Raw genomic sequence first — 23,689 nt, forward strand, 5'->3', positions numbered from 1 at the left:
ATTCTAAAGAGGAGTTACTGGTACTTTAATCTGTTAGGCTTAATAAATAATAAAATAACGAAAATACATACCTTTATAGTTAGTCTGGTTCCCGCCCCCGCCACTCCATTTTCACTTCGTTTCACTTCCCAAAACGAAGTGAAAATGGGGTGGCGGGGGCGGGAACCAGACTATTTCTATACACCCCTCATGTTGGGATATACACGGTGTATATATACTTGGTAAAATTACTTCGAAACACTGGAATTTGATATTACGAAGTGTATTTTTTAAAAATCAAAATAGTATACGGAACCATGGCCGTAAGAACCGGGGGAGGGGGTGCCCCCCCTAATTTTGTCGATATATAGAACACTACAGAAAACATAGCTGTTATATGCTTGTGCCCCCTAAATAAAAACGTCTGATGACCTATTTTTTACTTGTCAAGGAATTTTGGTAGTTATTAGTGCCCCCCCCCCAACTGAAAATGTATGGTTGTGCTCCCTCAAAGTGAAATTGCTTCCTATGGGCCTGGGAACGTCTTTCTGTCTTTGTTTTTGAGGGGGTTTGTTTGTTGATGTGGAGATAACGGTTGCAACAGTGCACAGAAACCGGGTTATGTAACTTTTTTCTGCAATAGACTGCAACCGTTATCACCGCATTAATACTCGCAGTACTTGATAGGTGGTCATCCAAATAGCTAATGAAATTCAATCCATCCAAAACAAAAGCATTCTTTTTACACTAAAGTATTATTATATAGGGTAGATCTAACTATTATTTTTCTGCAAACTATAATTGATTAGAATGCTTAATCTCTCACATATATGTAGGACTACTATTTAGCCATGGTCTTAACTGCTTTGAACACATAAATAATATAGTTAAGGGGCCTACCAAAGAATACTTAGTAGTTTGTAGTAATAGTCATCCAAAGTTGATCCCGACAAACTCTGTATAATATAGGTCAACTTAAGAATTTTATGCATACTAGTGTACAGTATATAGCATAAAATCACTGGCGGATTTAGAGGGGAACCCCCCTCCTTTTTGTGTCCAAAATATACATAAGATTTAATAAATCATTTTTTGGGTGTGGTTGTGGGTCCCTACCCCGACCCCCAACTGGTCGCCCCCCCCCTTCAAGATTCCTGGGTCCGCTACTGAAAAAAGTATCATAAAGTAATGGACAAAAATGTGTAAGTCTCAACATCATCAATTAAAATGATTTGACCTTGACCTTTGAGATATCACCAACAATCAAGGTCTTACATATTTAGGTCATCAGCAACCACGGCATGCCCAATTAAGAATGAAAATATTGCCATAGTTGCCAAAGTTATAATCCTTACACGTGTTTCTTCATGCAGTTGCCAGGTGATCCTGACTTTTAAATGACCAGGGGCCCGTTTTACAAAACAACTTACGACTAAGACCAAAAACTTTAGTTGTTTGTAAAATTTTGCAGAATTAATGATTTGGTCAAAATTTCTAGCATAAGAATATCTTTCTGCGTTCCTGTTAGAAAGAATAAAACCATTTTCAATTCAATGTAAATAAAAGAGTTATAAGCAGAATAAAATTTTGGTCTTAGTCGTAAGTTCTTTTGTAAAACGGGCCCCTTGATTGAAGATCATGGCGTATTTTATACATAGGTCACCGGTAACTACATGTAGAGTTTTTGAAATCTTTTTCAATTTAGGGTTCGAAAGTTTTGGCTCTGATGAATTTGTTACGGACAGCTATGCCAAACCAATAAATCTTCTCCCCTTGAAAAGGACATAGTAAAGTTTAATTTAGAGACAAGTATGCATCTAAGAAAAAAAGATCTATTTAACCTTTGCAAAGTTTATGTCTTTTAACTCATTTCAATGTCAAAATCTTAAGCACAATCAAATTGAAAAGAAATAAATGTTGTTTAATATGACATTTTTTCCCCCGCCAGGAATCAAAATTATAGATTACACCGAAATTGTGGTTATTGGTTTTTAAGTTCCGGATTAATTTGGCGTCCATATATATAGGCCTAAATACCTCAGTGTCAAATAATCGGAATCTCTTGTTATATTCCACTTGTTTAAATTATAGAATTCTCTAAGGAATTGCTATATTTTGTTTGAAAGAACGCCGTACTACGAGATCTAACTGAAGGACCCCCCCCCTCCCCAAGTTTGTTCTGAATCAGTTATAATACCGCCTGCTCAAAGTTGTACATTTCAAGTATGAATATGTAGAAACATATAATACTAAGTAAAAACTCAAAACTGACATAAAAAATATAGTGATTTCAGATTTCAGGAGTAATATATCTTGTGTGTTCAGAAGAAAAACCAAAACCAAAACAAAAACAAAACAAAACAAAACAAACAAACAAACAAAACAAAACCAAACCAAAAAAGTGCTAAAATAAAGTATCTTGACCGCCTAACCAGCAGATTGAGGCAGTGACATTAAGAAAAAAATTAGTTTAATCATATTTTATTTGAAAATATTTTTTTTTACAAGCATAAGGTACAGACATGCAGTGGGTGAAGATCAAATTCATAAAAATATTAGACAGCATCTAGCTGTAACAAAAAGCTTGCAAATGACTATGAAAAATCAAGAAAGTGATTTAAATTAGACCCAAGCCAGAACAAAATCTTCTGACTGAGATGAATAAATGAATGAATGAATGAAAAAAAATTAAATAAATAAATAAATAAATAAAATAAAAGATAAAAAATAAAATAAAATAAATAAATTAATTAATTATTTAATAACAATAGATAGATAATCAATTAATTTTGAATTAATTTCATACTCACTGATTTTGAACTAAATCGTAATTTATTCCTGTTCGGTCATGCATTCTTTACAAAGTAACATTGGGCTTTGAAAGGTAAAATATTTTTATTTCGGTTTACCGACATGAATAAGTCAGTCAGGGGTTTTTATTATCCAAACCAGTTCCTATGTTTGTAACGAGCATTTTCTTTTTTTCCCTCCGGCAAGTCACGTGACTGTGAAAAGGCGGGTAACCACAATTTAGGAAGCCATTTTCTTTTTCGCAAGGAGAGCCGGCGTGTGAAATAAGCGGAATACAGGGCCTTGTAAAGTACATCGTCTCGAGATGGCAACACCAACAAAATCGAAGCCTTCAACTAGTGGGGGTACATCCCCTGGAAGGCGTGCCAGACAGGCATCCCCAGCTCGCATCTCACGCCAAGAGGAGAAATCCCAGCTACAGAATCTGAATGACCGATTGGCAGCGTATATTGACAGGATCCGTAATTTAGAAACAGAGAACAGTCGTTTACTAGTGCAGGTGCGGTCATCGGAGGAAACAGTTACGCGGGAGGTGTCCAGTGTCAAGTCTATGTATGAAAAGGAATTGGAAGATGCGCGTCGTGTTTTAGATGATACAGCCAAAGAAAAGGCTCGATTACAAATTGAAAACGGAAAACTTAAAGCAGACGCTGATGAGTGGAAAGGAAAGTAAGTGGGGATTTAAACTATTACGTAAGACATTTTAAATTTGTGTCTCTAGTGTATTCTGTTCCACTTGTCTGCTTTTGTAGGACATTTAAAGAATGGGTGAGTCATCCCTTGGGATAAGCCTGGCACATGTTTACCACGCTACGAGTGTATTAAGCTACTTAGTGTTCTGTTTATTTTGTACATTCAGCATACTGAATTCGCATTTATAGGTACCATAAAAATGGTTTTGTTTTAATGACTATTTTCTGTAAATTGTTATTAAATATATATTTAGTCTCAATTTGTTTAATTTGAAGTTATTTAGATTTAGCAAATACTGTTTTAATAGAAGTCTTAAAACCTGTGTGTTAATTAATATCCTTGTGAGAAACTCCTGCTGTTATCTCAAACTGTTTACAGATTCAAAAAGAGAGATAGGGAGGCTAAAGATGCTGAAAACACCGCCCAGAGATTGCAGAAGGAAAATAGTGACCTTCAGTCCCGAACAAGTGATGCAGAGGCAGCCAGGAAAGCACTGGACACTGAAGTTAATGTACGAGAAATTGAAGCTTATTTCTTAAACACTGTTGTCATTATGAATATAAGGACATGTACAGTACACAAGTTCAGAATTTATTTATTACATGCAGAGATTACTTCTTAAGGTTTCAAAGGAAAATTGTCCCTTGTTTATCTTTTGATCTTGAACATGAAATTCTTAAATTGTTAAGCCACAGTTTTTTAATTTCTTGGTTTATGGATTTTTTCCCCTAAAAAAAATTAGGGTAGTTTTGGAAAAATGAAGCATTCATTTTAATGACAGAAATGCTGGTATAAATATACAATGACAAGAAGCAAGACCATTACCTAGGTCTATTACGAGTATTTATTTCATTCAGACACTTCTTTTTCATGATGCCATACTAGCTTTGTCATCTACAAGAATTAATCATACTTTCAGGTCATTGTTACCTGTTTTCTTTGGCTTGTTTAAAAATATGACTTACAAATATACTACAATTTCAGGGACAAATTTGGACCAAAAATTTAGGGAGACCAGCTCTCTCTCCAAGCAAATAAAATAGGGCCTAAAAAAAAAAAAATTGTGTGTTTCGGGTAACACTGATGAAAAAATTGGGGTAGGTAGGTAGGGAAATTTTTTTTTTTTTTTTTAATGAAATGACCACTGCAACAAAGATATAAAATCATGAGAATATTATTGTGTATTTTATTTCACTCCGACATGTTTGAAAAACATCAGACAACAAAATTTTACATATCAGCAAATACGAGTGGTTAAGTTTCAAATATGTGTTCGACCCTTGTGTTTACGACTTGAGTGATTTCGTTCTGAATCCAAAAGATAACAGTTAATGGATAATTTAAAATTCTTTTATTAAATTTCTCTTCTGCAAGGGAAAGCTTTCATTTTAACACAAATCACATATTCTTAAATCAGAGTTTGAAATAACCGTACGCCCGACCGCCTGAGACGCATAAATTTTGCAGCAGGCGAACAAATTTGCATGTATTGACGCCCGGCTGGACGTGTTGAATTAAAATTTCGATAATTAAAATTCATATATTTGTTAAATCTCTTTCATATCAACTAATAGTTTCAGCAGCAAAGTGTAACAAACCAAGAGGAAGAATTCATCAGTCTATAGATTCTGGTTTGAAGTTATGATAATCAGTGGTTCGAGTCGCATAATCGTTAATTAAAAAACAAATTTATAAAAGACCATTATTTTCTCGGGATAATCATACTAAGTAGATCTTTGGCAGATATGCATTTGAATTCAGAACAATATCATCTTTATTTATACCATTCATTATTGCAATTTTGAAGCAATTATATTTTTACCACTTAAGGTTTTTGATCTTCAAAGAAGGCTGTAATTGTGTGAATGTTAATTATCTATTTCCTGCGTTTAAGGGTTCTTACCAAAACATTCAGACAGGCTTTCTTCTATGAAAAAAGCGATCAAAAATATTCTAATACACATATATCAAAATCTATGATTTTAAGAAAAATCTTTTAGAAAGATAGAAAATAATTTTTAATATATGTACTTATTCATCATTCGTGCTATTTGTATGACAGAAACAATCTAATTGACAGCTCCCATACATCAGTATGTTTACCACACACCTGTGTGTTTGTAAACACGTTGGTTCATATTAACCTGTGTGCTTGTATACACATGTTGGCTTATACATACGCAGTACGAAACTACACGGGTCGAACACGTAATCGTTACGTAACCCACCAATACCATTTCAACTATGTCACTAAACTTTTAAATTACAGAAAATTATATTATTCAAAAGATTTCCCATTCCATGCTGTCGGACCCGTCATAAAAACGCTTGCATATTGATTTAAATATCGTTAATGTTCACTATAAGCCAAAGCGTTTTAAAGACGTTTCTTAGGAATGAGAAAAAAATATTCTGATAAAAAAGGATTTTACATATAAATAATAGAAATTTTAATCGGATAAATACAGAGATCGAAAAAAAACGTTAGGATCGGCGCATTTTTATAGGTTAGGTCGGGTTACCCTAAACACACAATTTTTTTTTTCAGGCCTAGGGAGAAGTTTTAAATATTGGGGAGACTTGCACACTCCCAAAGTTGACAACCAACTTCCTCCATTTTTTAAACCCTTTAAAAAAAAAAAAAAAAAAAAAAAAAAAAGGTGAGGTGAATTTAAATTTTCTGATTAATTCCAGTTCAAATCTTAAGTAGAAAGAAGTCAATATGCAGCATATCAAACAGATGAACATTACATCATTGATTTTATGACCAGTTGCAACATTTAACTAGTGTTTAAAATTGCACGAATGTTATAACTTATTTCAAAACATTGGTGATCATTTCTTAGATGTGTTGCAGCGCTTACTCTTGTAGCTCGAAGATATGATCCCATGTTGTTTTTAAGAACTACCACTGTGCAAAGGCTTTAATGGGGTCTATTTATTACATTTTCTTCTTGCTTTGATTAATTTGAGAAAGATCTGTAAAATTTAAATCATATGTTATTTTCATTTTGAGTTTTACTTGTAAAACAAAGATGGCATATTAAAATAATCAGTTTCCTTCAAAATATTTTTTTCTTCCAATTCTCGAAATTTGGGTCGCAGTGCCATAAACTCAGAAATTAAAACACTGTGGCCTTACCTGGAGAAGCAAAGACTTCAAAACGTTTCATCTGATGAATTTGAATTTACAAGGTATTTAATTAGGTCTGAAGATGATATATGACCATGAAGTCAGTTGCGAAAAACATTGACAATTTTGTAGAATCTGAGAGGAGAGATAGCCACTCTAGAGAGTCAACTTGCACATGCAAAGAAGCAGTTGGAGGATGAGACTCTCCTAAGAGTTGACTTGCAAAACAGACTTCAGAGCAGCAAAGAAGAACTGCAGTTTAAATCGCAGATGTATGAACAGGTAGGTAACTGTACTAGGTACTTAAGCTGATAGTAGGTTTCCATCCTTTAATTGTTGGTAATCCTCTTTTATTACCTGTTTTTATACACACTTGGCTAGTAATAAGTCTGGCAATTTAGCCCCATAAACTGTTTCATGATTTCAATGTTCTGTTTGCATTATGTAATATGCATATTTGAAAATCAAACATTTAGCAGTTTAAACTTTATAGTTATTTGCCAGTCAACACTCATTCAGACTTCATATGTTAGCAATGTATAAAAAGAAGGGATGTACTTACTGGAAGTTATGGGTAACTTTATAGTAATTTAGAAAATTCAATGAAAGAATTGTTGTTGACCAGTTAACTAATTTATAATGTTGCATTTATTTCAGCAACTGAGTGAGAGGTCAGTAAAGACAACAACAGAGTATGATGACGTTGATTCTGCTCTCAGAGAAGAGTATGAGAGTAAGATGCAGGAAGCCTTGCAGGAAATGAGAGAGAAACATGATCAGCAGCTCCAAGAAGTTAGAGCAGAATTGGAACTTATTCATGAAAGACAGGTTTGTCAAATTATTTGTTTTTTTTTCTCCAGTACTGCAAAGTATTTTACAGCATACTTGTTTTGGAGTTATGTATTAAGAACAATAAGATGTACGAGGGCTGTTCGGAAATTATTGAGACATTGTGTATATTCTTCTTTCTAATGAACTTTTTGCGGTGAAAATTTGCATATACGTTTGACAAACTCTAAGAAGTAATAAAAACAAGAAATATTTTAAAAATATTTTATTTCATCTTTTCAATGGAATATTAATGTGTCAGTGGTAGGGGTACCCGGCGCAGTCACGAAATCGGATATTGAAAATATGTAACACCAACGTTAAAACTCCCAGTGGATACATAGTAAGAGCGAAAATAATTCAAATTATGTATATAATATTTCAATTTAACTTTGACTTCATTTTGTGCAAGTTTGTTAAAATTTCGATCAGAAATACGGAGATCATTAAAATATTTACGCGCGGTATAGCTATCTGATAACGATGACAAAACGGATTTTCTCGTGAAGGCGGAGCAGCGATCATACCTAAAATTTTGTGTAGCGGTATTGAGAACTCTTGTCCAGACTAAACGACCTGCTAAAACAATAACAATGCAATAAAACAAGTCTAAGGGTTTATTGTTTCATTGGTATATATCATTTTCTTACAAATAATTCAACCAGAGTAAAAATAAAAGCCCCGGACGACCATCAATTATTACGGACTAAATAACGTTGACCCGCGTTGCATAACTCGGTACTGCATGATGCTAAGTCAACCTGTATTTGACACTTTTTGTGTATTTTACACTGGGGTAGCAACAGCATTTTTTTTTTTTTTTTTTTTTTTTTTTTTTTAAAGAATCGATTAAGAATTATAAGACACAGTTTGATTTTTGAAATGTTATATGTAATGATAGAGGAAGTAGATTGAATGCACAATGAGAATATATCGGCTGACCTGACGTTAAAATGACGTAGCGATGCTGCTCCAGGTCAGTAGACATATGCTTGTTTATAATTTCACCGGAACTTATTCAATTATCCTATAAATTAGAAATTTTGTACATTTGTTTTATTTGTTCTTTAAAAAACGTTGACGAATTTTTATGAATTTATCTCTGTCCTTTGTGGAGTAAAAGTATTTGTCTCAATAATTTTCGAACAGCCCTCGTAATGATTATGTTTTTATGAATTTTTTTTTTTTTTTTTACTTTTTTAAATATAAAGAGATTTGAAAATTATGGTGCATGACAAGTTGCAGATCTCAGTATTGATAATCTTACGGCTAGTGTTGAGTGTTCTTGATCAAGTTTATCTTTTGTGGAAATTTAACGCTTTTCAGCAGGGCTCAACATTAAGGCATGTCCAACTGACTCGGTAAAAGTAAAAGTTTGGTCAAGTCTAGTTTACACTTACAATATTATTTGACTATGTTTTTTTTTCAGTGTTAATATTCGTGTAATATTAATTAATTCAACGAACCACAGATATTAGTGAAGTTACGGTCAGGTCTAGTAAAATTTTATGTACAAGTCTGTTCTCAACAAAACCCTCAACAAAATAAATCTCATTATCTGCTGCATTCTCCCAAGTGTTGGTGATCTCTTTAATGTCTTTAAGTTTACAACTTAAGATACAGAGCCTTTGGAATACTGTTTGGTATCCTCGCATGGGAATCTTCCGTAATTTCAAATAAATTTTTAACCAAACTGGACTCAGTTTTACTGAAAATCATGGAGTTTTATTTTGGAGTCTTTAGATTGTGTAAATTTTAGCTTATTTCATTGAAATTTTTAATGTTTATTAAGTTGTGTATATTTTTTTTTCTTCAAAACTACTATTGATTGTGACTTTTTATGGGTTTAGAATTCAGAAAGTTTGAGGGAAAAAAAACCCCATTTATTTTTGAAAGTAAATATATATTGAGAAAATTTTAGCATCGGCCTCTATGAAAGTATGCATTGTAAAGAATTGTTGCCACAGCTGGGGTCATTAGGGGACTTTGTTATTTCAGCAGTGTGTCAGAATTTTTATTCATATAATTATATGTTTAATTCTTAATGTCTTTACGCCATTGTCTCACTTGTTTAAATGTTAGGTGTAAGTTCTAAACTGTAAACAGCAGAGTCTCTGTTACATGTTAACACTGATAAAAAAAATGAGTGAATTTTCACAGTCTTCTCTGTTTGTATTTTAAATCTTAAAATCAGAAACCATTTACTCAAGTAAATATGTAGCTTAAGCATGACAAAATCTCAATCCTAGGTGGGCAATCTGAAGAGTGCCTTGGACAGAAGTATGAGTGGACCCATTGCTTCTACAGACGAAATTAAGATTACAAGGAGGAGAGTTGATGAGTTGTCATCAGAAGTCACCAAATTAAAGAAAGAGGTATACTGTCTCTACTTCATTAATTACATAAAACCATTATTTATGATTCTGTTTTAGCTTCATTATTACTTATGAAATATTAGTTCATGGAAATCGGAAGAAAATCATAATCGATTATCGGTAATAATCGGCTGTACATAATCGATTAAAAATTGATTATAATCGAATTTTAACTAAATGAAATAAATATAAAAAAGTAAAACTTATTCAGATTTAAGTTCAGATTTATACAAAAAAAATTATTCAATTAATTATATTCATAAATGTTTATTATTTTTATGCCCCGCCATGAATATGGCCGGGGCATATAGTGTTTGTCATGTCCGTTTTCCGTCCTTCCGTCTGTCCTTCCGTCACACTTTGCGTTTAGCTCTGTTCAAAGCTCAGTTTCAAAGAAACTATCCAAGATATTTTTATCAAACTTCATGTGCTGATAGATATTGATGAGAGCTATGCAACTGCATCAACATTTTTTGACCTTGACCTTTCCTTTGACCTTGACCTCACTTTTCTTAAATTAGTGTTTAGCTCAGTTTTAAAGATACCATTCAAGATAGTGTAATCAAACTTCATATGTTGATACATACTGATGTAAGCTATTTAACTGCATCAATATTTTTTCACCTTGACCTTTCCTTTGACCTTGACCTTACTTTTCTCAATTTGTGTTAAAATGTTGCATTATTAATATACCCTGGGCGGGGCATTTATGTCCTATGGACATATTTCTAGTTTTTTTATGCCCCCGGATCGAAAGATCCCGGGGGTATATTGTTTTTGTCCTGTCTGTCTGTTTGTCTGTTTATCTGTTTGTCTGTTTATCTGTTTGTCTGTCTGTCCATAACCTTGCCCATAACTTTCGATTGGTTGGAGCTATGACTTTCATATTTCACGTGTATTCCTTGTGACAAAACCTTTCTTTGGGTACCATCATATTTGACCTTTTGACCTTGACCTTGGAGTTTGACCCACTTTTGCAAAATTTTATGAGACATAACCTTGGCCATAACTTCTGAACAGTTGGTGCTTGGGGTTTCAAACTTCACATATGTTTTCTATGTGACAAGGCCTTCCTTTGGATACCAACAACTTTGACCTTTTGACCTTGACCTTGGAGTTTGACCTACTTTTGAAAAACTTTAACCTTGGCCATAACTTTTGAACGGTTAGAGCTAGGGCTTTCATACTTCACATATGTATTCCTTGTGACAAGACCTTCCTCTGGATATCAACCTCTTTGACCCTTTGACCTTGACCTAAGAGTTTGACCTACTTTTGAAAAACTTTAACCTTCGCCATAACTTTTGAACAGTTGCAGCTAGGGCTTTCGAATTAAACATTTTTTATCTTTTGGCCTGGATTTTGACTTGCATTTGAGAAACTTTAACCTTCGCCATAAGTTGCCATACGGGGGCATCAGTGTTTCACAAACACATCTTGTTTTTTTTTTTTTTTTTTTTTTTTTTGATGGTTAATTGATAATGAGTAAATAACTCATATCTTGTGAGTTTTGCATCAGTAAACCAATAACATTACTAAGCTACATAAAATGACGAGTTTTGTCAAATTAAAACAGTCATTGATTAGTTACCTTTGGCAGAGTGTCAGCTCCTATTCTGGTGTGCTATTGTTGTAGAGAAAGTATTTTCTTAATGGAACATCTGTCTAATTTGCACGTGAATAATACATTTAGCCTTTACATTTATAAACATATGAAATGTGTATAAAACCTGAATTACATTGTAATTTTAAGGAAATTTGATAAATTAATATGAACATGCCCTAGATGTTATAACCTATTTATATCTAAATCTTCAATAATTATGGCAGAATGCAGCATTAGAGGCTCAAGTGTTAAACCTGCAGTCTCGGTTGGGACGGGAACAAGAGGAGTTTGAAGAGCGACTTGCCCTGAAAGACCAGGAGATTTCAGATCTTAGAGCTGCCATGGAAGAGCAGAGTCAAGAGTATGCTGACATTTTAGAGGTCAAGATTAAACTGGACAATGAAATTACCACCTATAGAAAGCTATTGGAGACTGAAGAGGAAAGGCAAGTAGTATCCATATAGATCTGAACTGTAAATAAAGTTTGTACATTTGGATAAAGTTGTAGCTTGGTTATATTTACTTTTTAGCTCACCTGAGCCAAAGGCTCAAGTGAGCTTTTCTGATCAAAATTTGTCCGTTGTCTGTCGTCATTGTCGTTAACTTTTCACATTTTCATCTTCTTCTCGAAGAACCACTGGGCTAATTTCAACCAAACTTGCCACAAAGCATCCTTGGGTAAAGGGGATTCAAGTTTGTTCAAATGAAGGGCCACGCCTTCTTTCAAGGGGAGATAATTATGAATTCGTGAAAAATTAATGGCATCATTTAAAAATCTTCTTCTCAAGAACCACTGGGCTTGAAAATATGAAACTTATGTGGAAGCATCCTCAGGTAGTGTAGATTCAAGTTTGTTCAAATCATAACCCCCGGGGCTCGGTTGGGGCCACAATGGGAGATCAAAGTTTTACATAGGAATATACATAAAAAATCTTTAGAAATCTTCTTCTCAAGAACAGTAAAGCCTTGATTGGTTATATTTATATGGTAGCATCTTCAGGTAGTGTAGATTCTAGTTTGTTCAAATCATGACCCCCGGGGGTAGGGTGGAGCCACAATGGGAGATCAAAGTTTTACATAGGAATACAGAGGAAAATCTTAAAAAATCTTCTTCTCAAGAACAGTAAACCCTTGATTGGTTATATTTATATGGTAGCATCTTCAGGTAGTGTAGATTCAAGTTCGTTCAAATCATGACCCCCGGGGGTAGGGTGGGGCCACAATGGGAGATCAAAGTTTTACATAGGAATATACAGGAAAAATCTTTAAAAATCTTCTTCTCAAGAACAGTAAAGCCATGATTGGTCATATTTATATGGAAGCATCCACAGGTAGTGTAGATTCAAGTTTGTTCAAATCATGACTCCTGGGGGTCGGGTGGGGCCACAGTGGGCGATCAAAGTTTTACATAGGAATATACAGGGAAAATCTTTAAAAATCTTCTCAAGAACAGTAAAGCCATGATTGCTTATTTTTATATGGAGGCATCTTCAGGTAGTGTAGATTCAAGTTTGTTCAAATCATGACCCCTGGGGGTCGGGTGGGGCCACAATGGGCAATCAAAGTTTTACATTTTGGAATATGGAGGAAAAATCTGTATATATCTTCTTCTCAAGAACAGCAAAGCCATGGTTGGTCATATTTAAATGGAAGCATCCTCAGGTAGTGTAGATTCAAGTTTGTTCAAATCATGACCCCCTGGGGTAGGGTGGGGCCACAATTGGCTATCAAAGTTTTACATTTTTTTGGAATACATAAGAAAAAATCTTTAAAAATTTTCTTTTCAAGAACGACAAAGCCATAATTAGTCATATTTAAATGGAAGCATCCTCAGGTAATGTAGATTCAAATTTTGTTCAAATCATGAACCCCCCAGGAGAATAGAGGGGCCATAACAGGGGATCATAGTCAAACAAAGAAATACAAATGATATATCAATTAAAATTGTCTTCTTAAGAACAGCAAAGCCATTATTTGTCATATCAATTCAAAAGCATCCCTATGAAGTATAGATTCAAATTAGTTCAAATCAACACTCTCCACCCCTCACACCCTCTTTTATCAATAGATTGGGAGATTTAACTGTAAGAATTTTGTTTATAGAATATGAAATGTTAAATTTGCAACTAGAGGTGTTTTTCATTTTTTTTCAGATTGAACATGTCACAGACTTCATCTCCTGGATCTACTCCAGGTAGCAGGAGGGGACACAAAAGAAAAAGAGTAGCTTTGTCACAGCAAGTCCAGGAGTTTGAATCTCATTCTACCTCAGGGTTTTCTGCACAATCTGATGCAAGTGGCAATGTAAACATTGAAGAAATTGACACAGATGGGAAATTTATTCGGCTTCACAACACCTCCCATGAGGTGAGTTTGTTGTATCAAGAAAAACCACTTCAGTTTGCAGAAATTTATTTTTGCAAGACAGTAGCAGACCAATGGTTACCATATACTTGGACTGTTTGGAAATAGAGAGACATTTACTCTAACTCTATAAGAAAGAGATCAATTCATGAAAATCTGCAACATTTTATCAAGAACAAAACAAATGTGCAAAACTTCTGGTTAATTGTGTTATTAAATAAGTCCTAAGGAAATAAATTTGCATATGTCCATTGACCTCCATAAAGATTATCGCTGCTACATAAATTTAAAGTCACTTTAAGAGTTGTCGCAATTTTTACCGTATATACTCGCCTATAAGTCGGTTGTATTTTTTGAGGTTATGTTGGATGGATTTGCCATTGACCCGCCTATAAGTCGGTACAACTTTTTGCCAGAATCGGTTGACAATTTCAAATCAATGCTCCCATGTTTTAACCTGGTTTAAATTAATATTTCTAGATATGGCGCCGATATTTAATTTTAAATCATTATACAAATAAATAATGCTCATTTAAGATAAAAATTAAATTATAAAGACTTGTAAATACTTGTACTTTACAGGGTTCTCATTAACGCAAGAATCTGCGTCCTAGACGCAGCAAAATTACTTGGGACGCAAGGTTCTTAAAAACGATGTGTCCGCGGACTCATGATCGGACGCGTCCTTGTTAGCGAGAAAATTCGGGTGATTTCGAAAACGGGGGATTTAGATGTAAGGATTTGTCAAAGAAATATTTAATCGAAACCTTCCGGTAACTATCATAAAGTTTATCCAAGAAACAACTTTTCTTTTACTTATTTCTCTTTTTTTTAAAACAGGGATCGATCATAAGATATTTCATGTTTATTAGTCCATAGTTATAATAGTGTCGCATGCCAAACTCCGACAGCTGTAAACACACTGCAGCTTTTTTAAAAAACACTTTTGAATCTTGAGTGTTATCTACATGTAGAAACCATAATTACTGCTTGTATACACAATGCGGCTTGATTATCTCGTGAATTTCACCCAGTGCAGACGACCGACAGGATTAGTTATGCCTCATTGCACATGACACCTGTGATTGTATACAGGCAACTTCTGGGTACTAATTGATTATGCAACAGTTAATTTTAGCTTTATAAACACCAAGTTATTTGTATGGCAATTGATTATGTGTGTATTTTAGAATATGGCTTGAATGCATTACCAGTTTATATACTTGAATATGTTAATATTGCGTAAACAAACTGATAAAATGATAAAGATTTTTATTGATGTTTGGATGGAAGGATACTGCAATAATTTAGTTGGGACTAAACATAATTTTTCTGGGACGCATCAAATTTAGCTGGGACGCAACCTTCTCAGAAATCTTGAGTCCTGGGACTCAAGTTAGCAAAATCCTAGTGAGAACCCTGACTTTATGTATAATCTTAGAATACATAAATGATACACTATATTCAGAATTTATTCAACGACAATCGTCGGAATCGTTCTTGAAATACTACATCTGGTTATTCAGAAAAATACCAGTTTTTAATGACTCGCCTATAAGTTGGACACAGAGTTTTGGACCAAAATTTAACTCCCAAAAAACCGACTTATAGGCGAGTATATACGGTAAATCAAATTTAAGGACATACGCACATACCTTACCTACTGATAATTTTTCAAGATATTCTTAATTTAAAATCATTATACCATTAGATGTTCACAGACAAAAAATCAGCATGCATTACCAGAGGTTTTGAATAGATATCAAATGATAAAAATTCTTGTATTAATCAAAGAAAAATACACAAAAAATACTATACATATATTTTAGATATTTTTTCATCCAAATTTGTTTTAGAAGAGGTATACAGCACCATATATAGACATTAAAAGAGTTGCACACAAACCCTTCTAGTATCGGAACTCTTCAACTCTGGGGGGAAAAAAATAAAGTTCAAACTACGTTGCGTATGTCCTTAAGACAAATATTCTGTCAGACTGAAGAAGTTTTTTTCCAGACCAGCTACATGTACCTTATTTTGTGCTGAGAAGGGGGAAAATAACTGCACCAAAATTCCCTTATTTTCAAAAGTGTAGTTTCTTTTAGGATAGAGCGTCTTTAATCAGAGACACAAATGACATGATGAATATCTCTGCTTTAACAAATTTGATGAACCATCACCACCACGCAGCTATCTCTGCTGTTTTTAGGTCACCTGAGTTAACTCGGGTGACCTATTGCTATCTGTTTTCGTCCATCGGCATGCGTCATCCTTCTTGCGTTAACATTTGAACATTTTCAGCTTCTTCTCTGGAACCACCCAACCAATTTCAACCAAATTTGGCATATAGCATCTTTAGGTGAAGGGGAGTAAAAATTGTGAAATTCATGACCCCCCCCCCCCCCCCCCCCCCGGGCCTGAGGAGTTGGGCTAAAACCATCAAAATTAATGCAATCTTTAAAAATCTTCTTCTTTACTCTTGGACATTAAGCAGTCAAACTGTTGACATGATTGTAATTTGTAATAAGCATTGATCCCTCTACCAAAATTGTGAAATTTATGGCCCCAGGGTCAGGGGTTCTGGTGCTAGGGTGGGGCTCTATTGAATATATAGTGAAAATGCATTATTTCTTTAAAAATCTTCTCCTCTGCTGCTGGGTATTAAGCAAACAAACAATATGCATAGTTATGATGAGGAAGGTGCTTCTAAAATTGTGAATTTCATGGCCCCAGGGTCATGGGTTCTGGTGTTAGGGTGGGGCTCTGTTGAATATATAGGGAAAAAGCATTATTAAAAATCCTCTTCTCTAATCCAGGGCAAACAAACTGAATGCATAGTTATGATGAGCAAGGGTGTCTCTTCCTATATTGTGAATTTCATGGCCCCTGACTCAGGGGTTCTGGTGTTAGGACGGGGCTTTAATGATTACATAGTAAAAATGCAAAATTCTTTGACAATTTTCTCCTGGGTATTAAGCCGATGAACTAAGAGTATAGTAATGATGACATTGTGTGACGTCAGAGTCTAAACCTTTCAAATGTCAAGTGTGGTTTGAAGAGGTGAATCTAAATTAAAACTGAATAGGTAATTGTGCTTGCCCTAATGGTCACACCGTCAGCATATTAATAAAAAAGAAATACTGAATAAGTGTAACTCAATCTTATATATTTTACTTAGGCAAAAAAATTTGTGTTTTTTTTTTTCTTTTTCCCAAATTTAAAGATGTGTTTATCCCAGATTCTCATTAAACGAGGCCAATACGCAAGTTTCAAGATTATCTCTCTTGGTGCACTCTTTTGTTACGGAGAGGAGTTTTGTTTCCGCATAAACTAGCAGGTGTGACAGTTTTTTATATTGAATACGTAACAACACTGATACTGGTCAATCACAACTGTTTGTCGGGTTGATGATATTGCACTGATCAACTCGAAAATATCCTAATTTAGGTAAAGGCGTCGATTTTTTTCTGCCCCCCAAAAAATAGGACAAAAGAAAATGTCTGGATAATTAAGACTTATGAGACGATGGAAGAAACAGTGTCCTATTCATAAGCATCCGATCATTGCACGTTGGCATTCCGAATGACACACCCACACTTTCCATTATAATATTTTCGAAGAGCTGACAATTTTTACAAAAGGTTTGTACAATCAAGGAAGCGTCTTTTTCCCAAATACCATGAATACTATGATGGTTCTTTAGTTTCCAAAAAGTAAATTTTGTAAAACATGTAAAGTACAGCTCAATATAATCAACAAAATCAACACAGCTTGGCATTATCTACTTGTATAATCTTTTTATAACATTAAATTTATATTTGAAAAGCCCTAACCATTGTTCATTTATTTATGCACTTTGTGTGCATCGACAACCTGTTCCACTTCCATGCTGATATGGGTACTTTTTGCACCTCTATCGTAGGAGAGCTATAATCTCGAAACTTAAACGTATTAATCACTGTCATGCCCATTGTCTTAAGTAACAGACCAGAGTCCACTCATAGCTCTCTACTACCTGTGGCCAGAATGAGAGAGGATTGTTAGCTCTACTAGTCAGAGACCAGAAGAGCTTATGCGATAGTAAGGTGTCTGTCGTCCGTCCGTCCGTCTGTCTGTCTGTCTGTAAACAATTTTTCAAAACGCTACTCCTCCTACATTTTGGTCTGATACCAGTATTACTTGGCATACAAGTAGACTATACTAAGATACATAGTTCTGTGTATCAGTTTTTGATTTCAATGAATGATGTTGCCATGGTTACTAAAAATAGAAATTTATGTGAAATGCTTTCAAAATGCTACTCCTCCTACAGTTTTGGTCCAATTTTAGTATAACCTGGCACACAAGTAGACTACACTAAGAAACATAATTCTGTTTATCGGTTTTTAATTACAAGGAACGGTGTTGCCATGGTTACTAAAAATAGAGATTTCTTGGAAATGCTTTCAAAACACTACTCCTCCTACAGTTTTGATCACGTTTCAATATAACTTGGGAAATTAGTAGACTACACTAAGATACATAATTCTTAAGTTTATATTAGTTTTCGATTTCGATGAACGGTGTTGCCATGCTTACAAAAAAAAATAGAAATTTCTGTGAAATACTTTCAAAATGCTACTCCTCCTACAGTTTTGGTCTCATTTTAGTATAAATTGGCACACAAGTAGACTACACAAAGATACATAATTCTCTATATCAGTTTTGGATTTCCATGAACAGTGTTGTCATGGTTACTAAAAATAGAATTTTTTTGAAATACTTTCAAAACGCTACTCCTCCTACACTTTTTGCCTGATTTCAGTATAATTTGGCATTCAAGTAGACTACACTGAGATACATAATTGTCTTTATTGTTTTTTGATTTTGTTCAATGATGTTGCCATGGTTACTTAAATCGAAATTTCTGTAAAATTATTTTAAAAGGCTATTCCTCCTTCAGTTTTAGTCTGATTGCAATAAATCTTATCACAAAAAGAGACTAAACCAATGATCATTATTCTGTTTATTGCTGTTGCAAAGTTTCAAGTCCAAGTGCTACTATTATCTTCCTTTATAAGTACAACCAGTAGAGCTACAGTCTCGTCAGAGACTTCTGGTACATTTTGCTAGTGGTTTGCGACAATGCATCATATTTAGTATTACTTATTTCCTTTGCAATAAAACTTGGAGCTTTTGTGTTTTGCAGGATGTTGCTGTAGGAACATGGCAGTTACAACTGCGCCATTCAGAGGCAGATGATGCAGAAAATAAAGCACAATACAAATTTCACCATTCTCTCCAAATTAAGGCAGGGCAGATGTGTACAGTGAGTAAACAAACTTGGATTGCCACCTTGTAGTATAGCATCAAATTACATTATGTATTTGATTGTAGAAATATTTTGCTTTCAGAATAACCAAAATTTTATTATGAAATGGGAGCTTCTTGCAATAATGTGTAATTCATGATTTATGGCGATTGTTTTCCGCTTTAGGTATGGAGTTCTGGCACTGGTCAAACACATAACCCACCAACTGACCTTGTCATGAAAGGTACCAAATGGATCCCTAACAAAGATGTTATGGTGTGTGTTTTGGTCAACTCAGATGGAGAGGTAAGTGGAGAGGAATATTTATGCTCCAAGTAATACATACCAGTAATGTAAAGATAATTTTCACATTTTCAGAGATCAATTTGCTTCCTACCAGTCTGTTCACATGTAGGTTACCTGTTTTAAGCAAGAAAGGAACATGTTGTTGCTGTGTTTTAAGCTTTGATCCAAATGGCAGACAAATATTATGCATACAGTCTAGCAGAGTAATGGTTTTGGAAGTCCATAGTAAAAATTATTTGTTAGGCCTCAAAAAATTAATTTTTTTTTAAATTTTAGTATCTCAAATATGCTTATGGACCAGTGAATATTTGTGTGGACCAGTGATTTTCACTAAATCACTGGTCCACTAGACCAGTGAATTTTATTTTTTATTTGAAAAACTCTGGTTCATTATATGCATTGTTTTTTTTAATTTTTTATTTTTATTATCTTTTTGTATTTAAGATTTTTTTTCTCCCATTTAATACTAGGAAGTGGCAAGAAGAACAATGACAAAGAAGATTCAAAGGATTACTACCTCTAGTTACCGACCACTCTCGGGGTCTGAAACTGATGGATCAGGGGTAAGAGTTGCTCTATGATATTAGAAAGAGAGATGAAACAGCATAAAATTGAATTTGTGTTATTTCATTTTTAGCTCACCTGAGCTGAAAGGTCAAATGAGATTTTCTGATCAACTGTTGTCCACCATCTGTCCATCTGTCTGTCTTTAAACTTTTCACATTTTCAACTTCCTCGCAATAACCACTGGGCCAATTTAGCCAAAGTTGGCACAAAGCATTATTGGATAATGGGGATTCTAAATTCTTTAGATTAAGGGCCAAGCCCCCCCCTCCAAGAGGAGATAATCAAGAAAAGGCAATGAAATTTATTTAAGTTGTCGCTGTCAAATCGTAGCCAATTCCTTCTCTTTGCCATCTTTCAGTATAAACTTAACTTTGACCGCCGACAATAGTATTTGACTGTCTTGCATCAGCTTTGATAGCATACTCATGGTCCATGTTATCAGCACATTCTCATCCACAGAAATGTTGTTTATGTTCTAGGCCTATTATCTTTAATACCTCATCCTGTCTCTGTCAACCTAAAGGTTTTTTTTCCCCATCCTTTCCCTTTTAGTTAATTTCCTGTTACACTTTCCTCGTCTTTTGTTGATGAGACCGACTTGTACCAAAATATATACCGGATATTTAAAACGCCAATTAAAGTCAAACCAATGTAGTTTGAAAAATCACATCTCTGAAAAAGAAAGTGTGGTTCCGGTTTTGCTATTTGTAAATGGTGTAGTGCGAGTATAGATCTACTTTAATCTGAAATTGACGTAATTGATTTTCAGATAGAATAAACATATGTAGTTATAAATACCTGTAAGTGGAAATTTTAGCAAGACACAAATTTAGTGATTTTTCCTTAAAATTATTTTTTATCGAGAAGTAATTTTAGCGATTTGATGATGCCTATAAAAACAATGGTAAACTCCAATGCAGACTGAATTGTTAGCAGTATTCAATTTTAACGATCTCAATACCCTTGCTAAAAATGCCAAAATTTACTCCTTGCTAAAATTTCTATTTGTACGATACAACTAGATATTCGTGAAATCACTGTGCACCAACTGTGAGTATAATGAACACTTTATGATCTTGCTTTTCAGAGGGCAGGCTCAGATAGGTGTTCCATAATGTAGTAAATAAGGAATAGAATCCAGTGGAATCAGTCTGTGGATGATGGAGCCTCATTTTAAGATGTCCAGTCCACTTCATCAGGAATACCTAGGTTACTTATTACAATATACTTCTGTCTTGCCTTGGACCAATGTGTGTTGTGATCATTGTTAATGTGAACTATTGGATATAAGTGTCAATGTGTGCTAACAGTTGATTCAAGAAAAATCTTTTAAATCAAGATTTTATGGCAAGATATAGGAAATTATTTTGTTATTTTTCTTATTTCTTGTTAAATCAAGGCAGCAATTGACCATTGTTCAGTTCAAGGTTTCTCCAATCTTGATGTGTTCATTTAAAATGGGCATTACTTAAATTTTGCTTTGTGTTACCCCCTTAAAAGAATGAATGCACATTTGCTGTGAAATTTATTTTAGAAAATATCTTGTTTATTAAGAAAACAGTTTTGGAGGTATTGTAGAATATGTACACTTAGTGTAATAAAAACCAGTGGTTGTTAGCCACAGAAGAAATGTTTGTCAAGCGTACATTTATAACCCCACCTTGTATTTTATGCCATAAAGATATTAGAATTTTTTTTTTGAATAAGACATTTACATAATATTAATGTTTGTTGTTTTATTTTGAGTGTATTTAGACCAGTATATTTGTAGGGTCATTTTATTAAAATATATACAATTTTTTTTCTCTGTCCTTAGTGGACTTTTCATTCTGGAATTTTTGTTTTTCATAACTTGTTCTGTGAAATTTAACACAACGGTTGTGTAGCCTTTGTTTTAAAATTGGGGGAGTTTACATGATATGTCAGATCTAAATATCTCCACATTAGATGTAGTGACTATTTATTCTATGCTTTGGCTTGCTAAAGATTAAGGTTGTCCATCCCTCTGATAGATTCTGAAAATAAGCAGTTGAGTGACTTAAACTGCTGACCCTGAATTCAACAAATGTGTCAATCATGTTTGTATAGAGAGAATCTCATATTTTGGGGGGAAATTAATTCAAATTATTGATAGAAGTGATTTTTCTAGTTGAAAATTTGGAGATGAACATACTTGAGGGTAAAAAAAATTATATTCATGCATTTTAAAAAAAGTTGCATGCTTTTGATTTGGTAACGAGTTCCTCAAAAATGATTATTTCAGTCCACGTTTCAAGAGTAACATACCGGTATATCCATGTAAATGATAAGTTCAAGACTATTACTGTTCTTTGCAGAGGGATGGAAATCTTTTAAGTGCAAGTCTTGTTTCTCCACTATTTATGCTATATTTTGTTATTGTTTTGTGTAAACAACATATACTTCTATCTTTTATTAAAGTGTCTTCTTGAACAACATATCACAAAGTTTATATTTGATAAGTGTACATGTATCATGGTTGTCATTGTTCTGTATAAAAATGGGGCCAACTTTAAAAAATTGTTTGATTGCCCTATCCCTGACTAGAAATTGCTGGACTAAAAACTTTTTTTAACCTCCAGGAAACAATTTTTTTTTTTTATTAATTCTGAAAATTTCTCATCCTATTAAAACTGTGTTAACTTCATATTCATTGATATTTTTTTTTTTCGGGAGGGGGGGGGGGGGATTCTCCTACCTACCCAATTTTTTTTTTTTTCATCCTGAGTGGGGAGAGGGCAAGCAAACTTTTTTTAAAAGATGGCCTGAAGCAGTGACAAGAATTTACTTTATGATTTTAGTCAGGTAGCACTGCTTTAGATTGGTTTTCTGTCAAGAAAATGATGAGAATTTCTTCGAAATAGGGAAATCCATTCAGTAATGTGAAAATATTGTAACAAAAGTTTTATAAAATTAATGCAACTCCACAAATACATGCATTTTTTGGATTATTTTACACTATGTAGTAATAAATTATAAATGCAGTATTACTGGAGAAATGGCTGTCTATAGGCCTTTTTTTCCCTTTTTCATGTAATGTTGAGGAATTCTACAACTGCATGCACCAATGTTTTCTCCAATACTAGTTTAATAGCTTTCTATTGAAAAGTGCTTTTTGTGTAAGGTACATTCATTGTTTCATGGACTTGCAGGGTATTAAAGAAAATACTAGTATGGTGCAGTGTTCCAGCCTGTTAGATTTTGTGTTGTGTACCAATATTTTTTGGCATAGGGTTTTGAATTCATGACTCCAGTATGCTTATGCTTTTAATTAGCACAGTTTATTAAAATTTTTATATAGGCTTCATATTCAACCATTTACAGTAATAAACACTTTAAAATTAAACCTCTTGAACTCTCTTCTCTCTTTACAGCTCTGATCCTGTATTGAAGTATTTGCTGTAAATTACAGCAAATAGATAAAGACGATATATTAAGGAGCATTGACCCTCTACTCCAAATTTCAATAGAGATTCTGTGAAAATTTCATTGAATTGCATTCAGTGGTGTAAGAGGAGTTGCCAAGTGATGGCTACCCCAAGTGTACCAAAATGGGAAAGTCCATTTTTTGGTATGGGAAACCCAAATATATCTGATTGAGGATATAATAATTTAAAATAGGAGGACCAAACAGGGATTCGAACCTGGACCTCCAGTCAGGTGCTCTACCAACTGAGCTATCTGGCCACTAGGGATCCACCCCATCTGACTGCCACCTT

At 34.0% G+C, this 23,689-nt stretch overlaps 1 protein-coding gene across 1 annotated transcript; it reads left to right on the forward strand.

Annotated features, from left to right (window-relative positions):
* Positions 1-3,043: 3,043 nt before the first annotated feature.
* LOC133182179 (prelamin-A/C-like) lies at positions 3,044-22,650 on the forward strand. The gene is made up of 11 exons (XM_061316927.1): positions 3,044-3,459; positions 3,862-3,994; positions 6,749-6,898; positions 7,274-7,444; positions 9,694-9,819; positions 11,650-11,870; positions 13,579-13,792; positions 18,978-19,097; positions 19,266-19,385; positions 19,856-19,948; positions 21,040-22,650. The coding sequence occupies exons 1-11, from the start codon at positions 3,095-3,097 to the stop codon at positions 21,070-21,072; spliced, it is 1,746 nt and encodes a 581-aa protein (XP_061172911.1). The 5' UTR covers positions 3,044-3,094; the 3' UTR covers positions 21,073-22,650.
* The last annotated feature ends 1,039 nt before the right edge of the window (positions 22,651-23,689 follow it).

This window comes from Saccostrea echinata, unplaced genomic scaffold (genome assembly GCF_033153115.1).
Source record: "Saccostrea echinata isolate AGI-Se365-2 ecotype Australia unplaced genomic scaffold, CSIRO_AGI_Sech_v1 ptg000009l, whole genome shotgun sequence".
In the NCBI taxonomy this organism is placed as follows: domain Eukaryota; kingdom Metazoa; phylum Mollusca; class Bivalvia; order Ostreida; family Ostreidae; genus Saccostrea; species Saccostrea echinata.

Bases quoted from the DNA above. Each gene is read 5' to 3' on its own strand.
- LOC133182179 (XM_061316927.1), top strand. From the start codon at position 3,095: ATGGCAACACCAACAAAATCGAAGCCTTCAACTAGTGGGGGTACATCC. The intron at 3,995-6,748 runs GTACGAGAAATT...ACAATTTTGTAG, and splicing joins CACTGGACACTGAAGTTAAT to AATCTGAGAGGAGAGATAGC. The intron at 19,386-19,855 runs GTAAGTGGAGAG...ATTTAATACTAG, and splicing joins TGGTCAACTCAGATGGAGAG to GAAGTGGCAAGAAGAACAAT.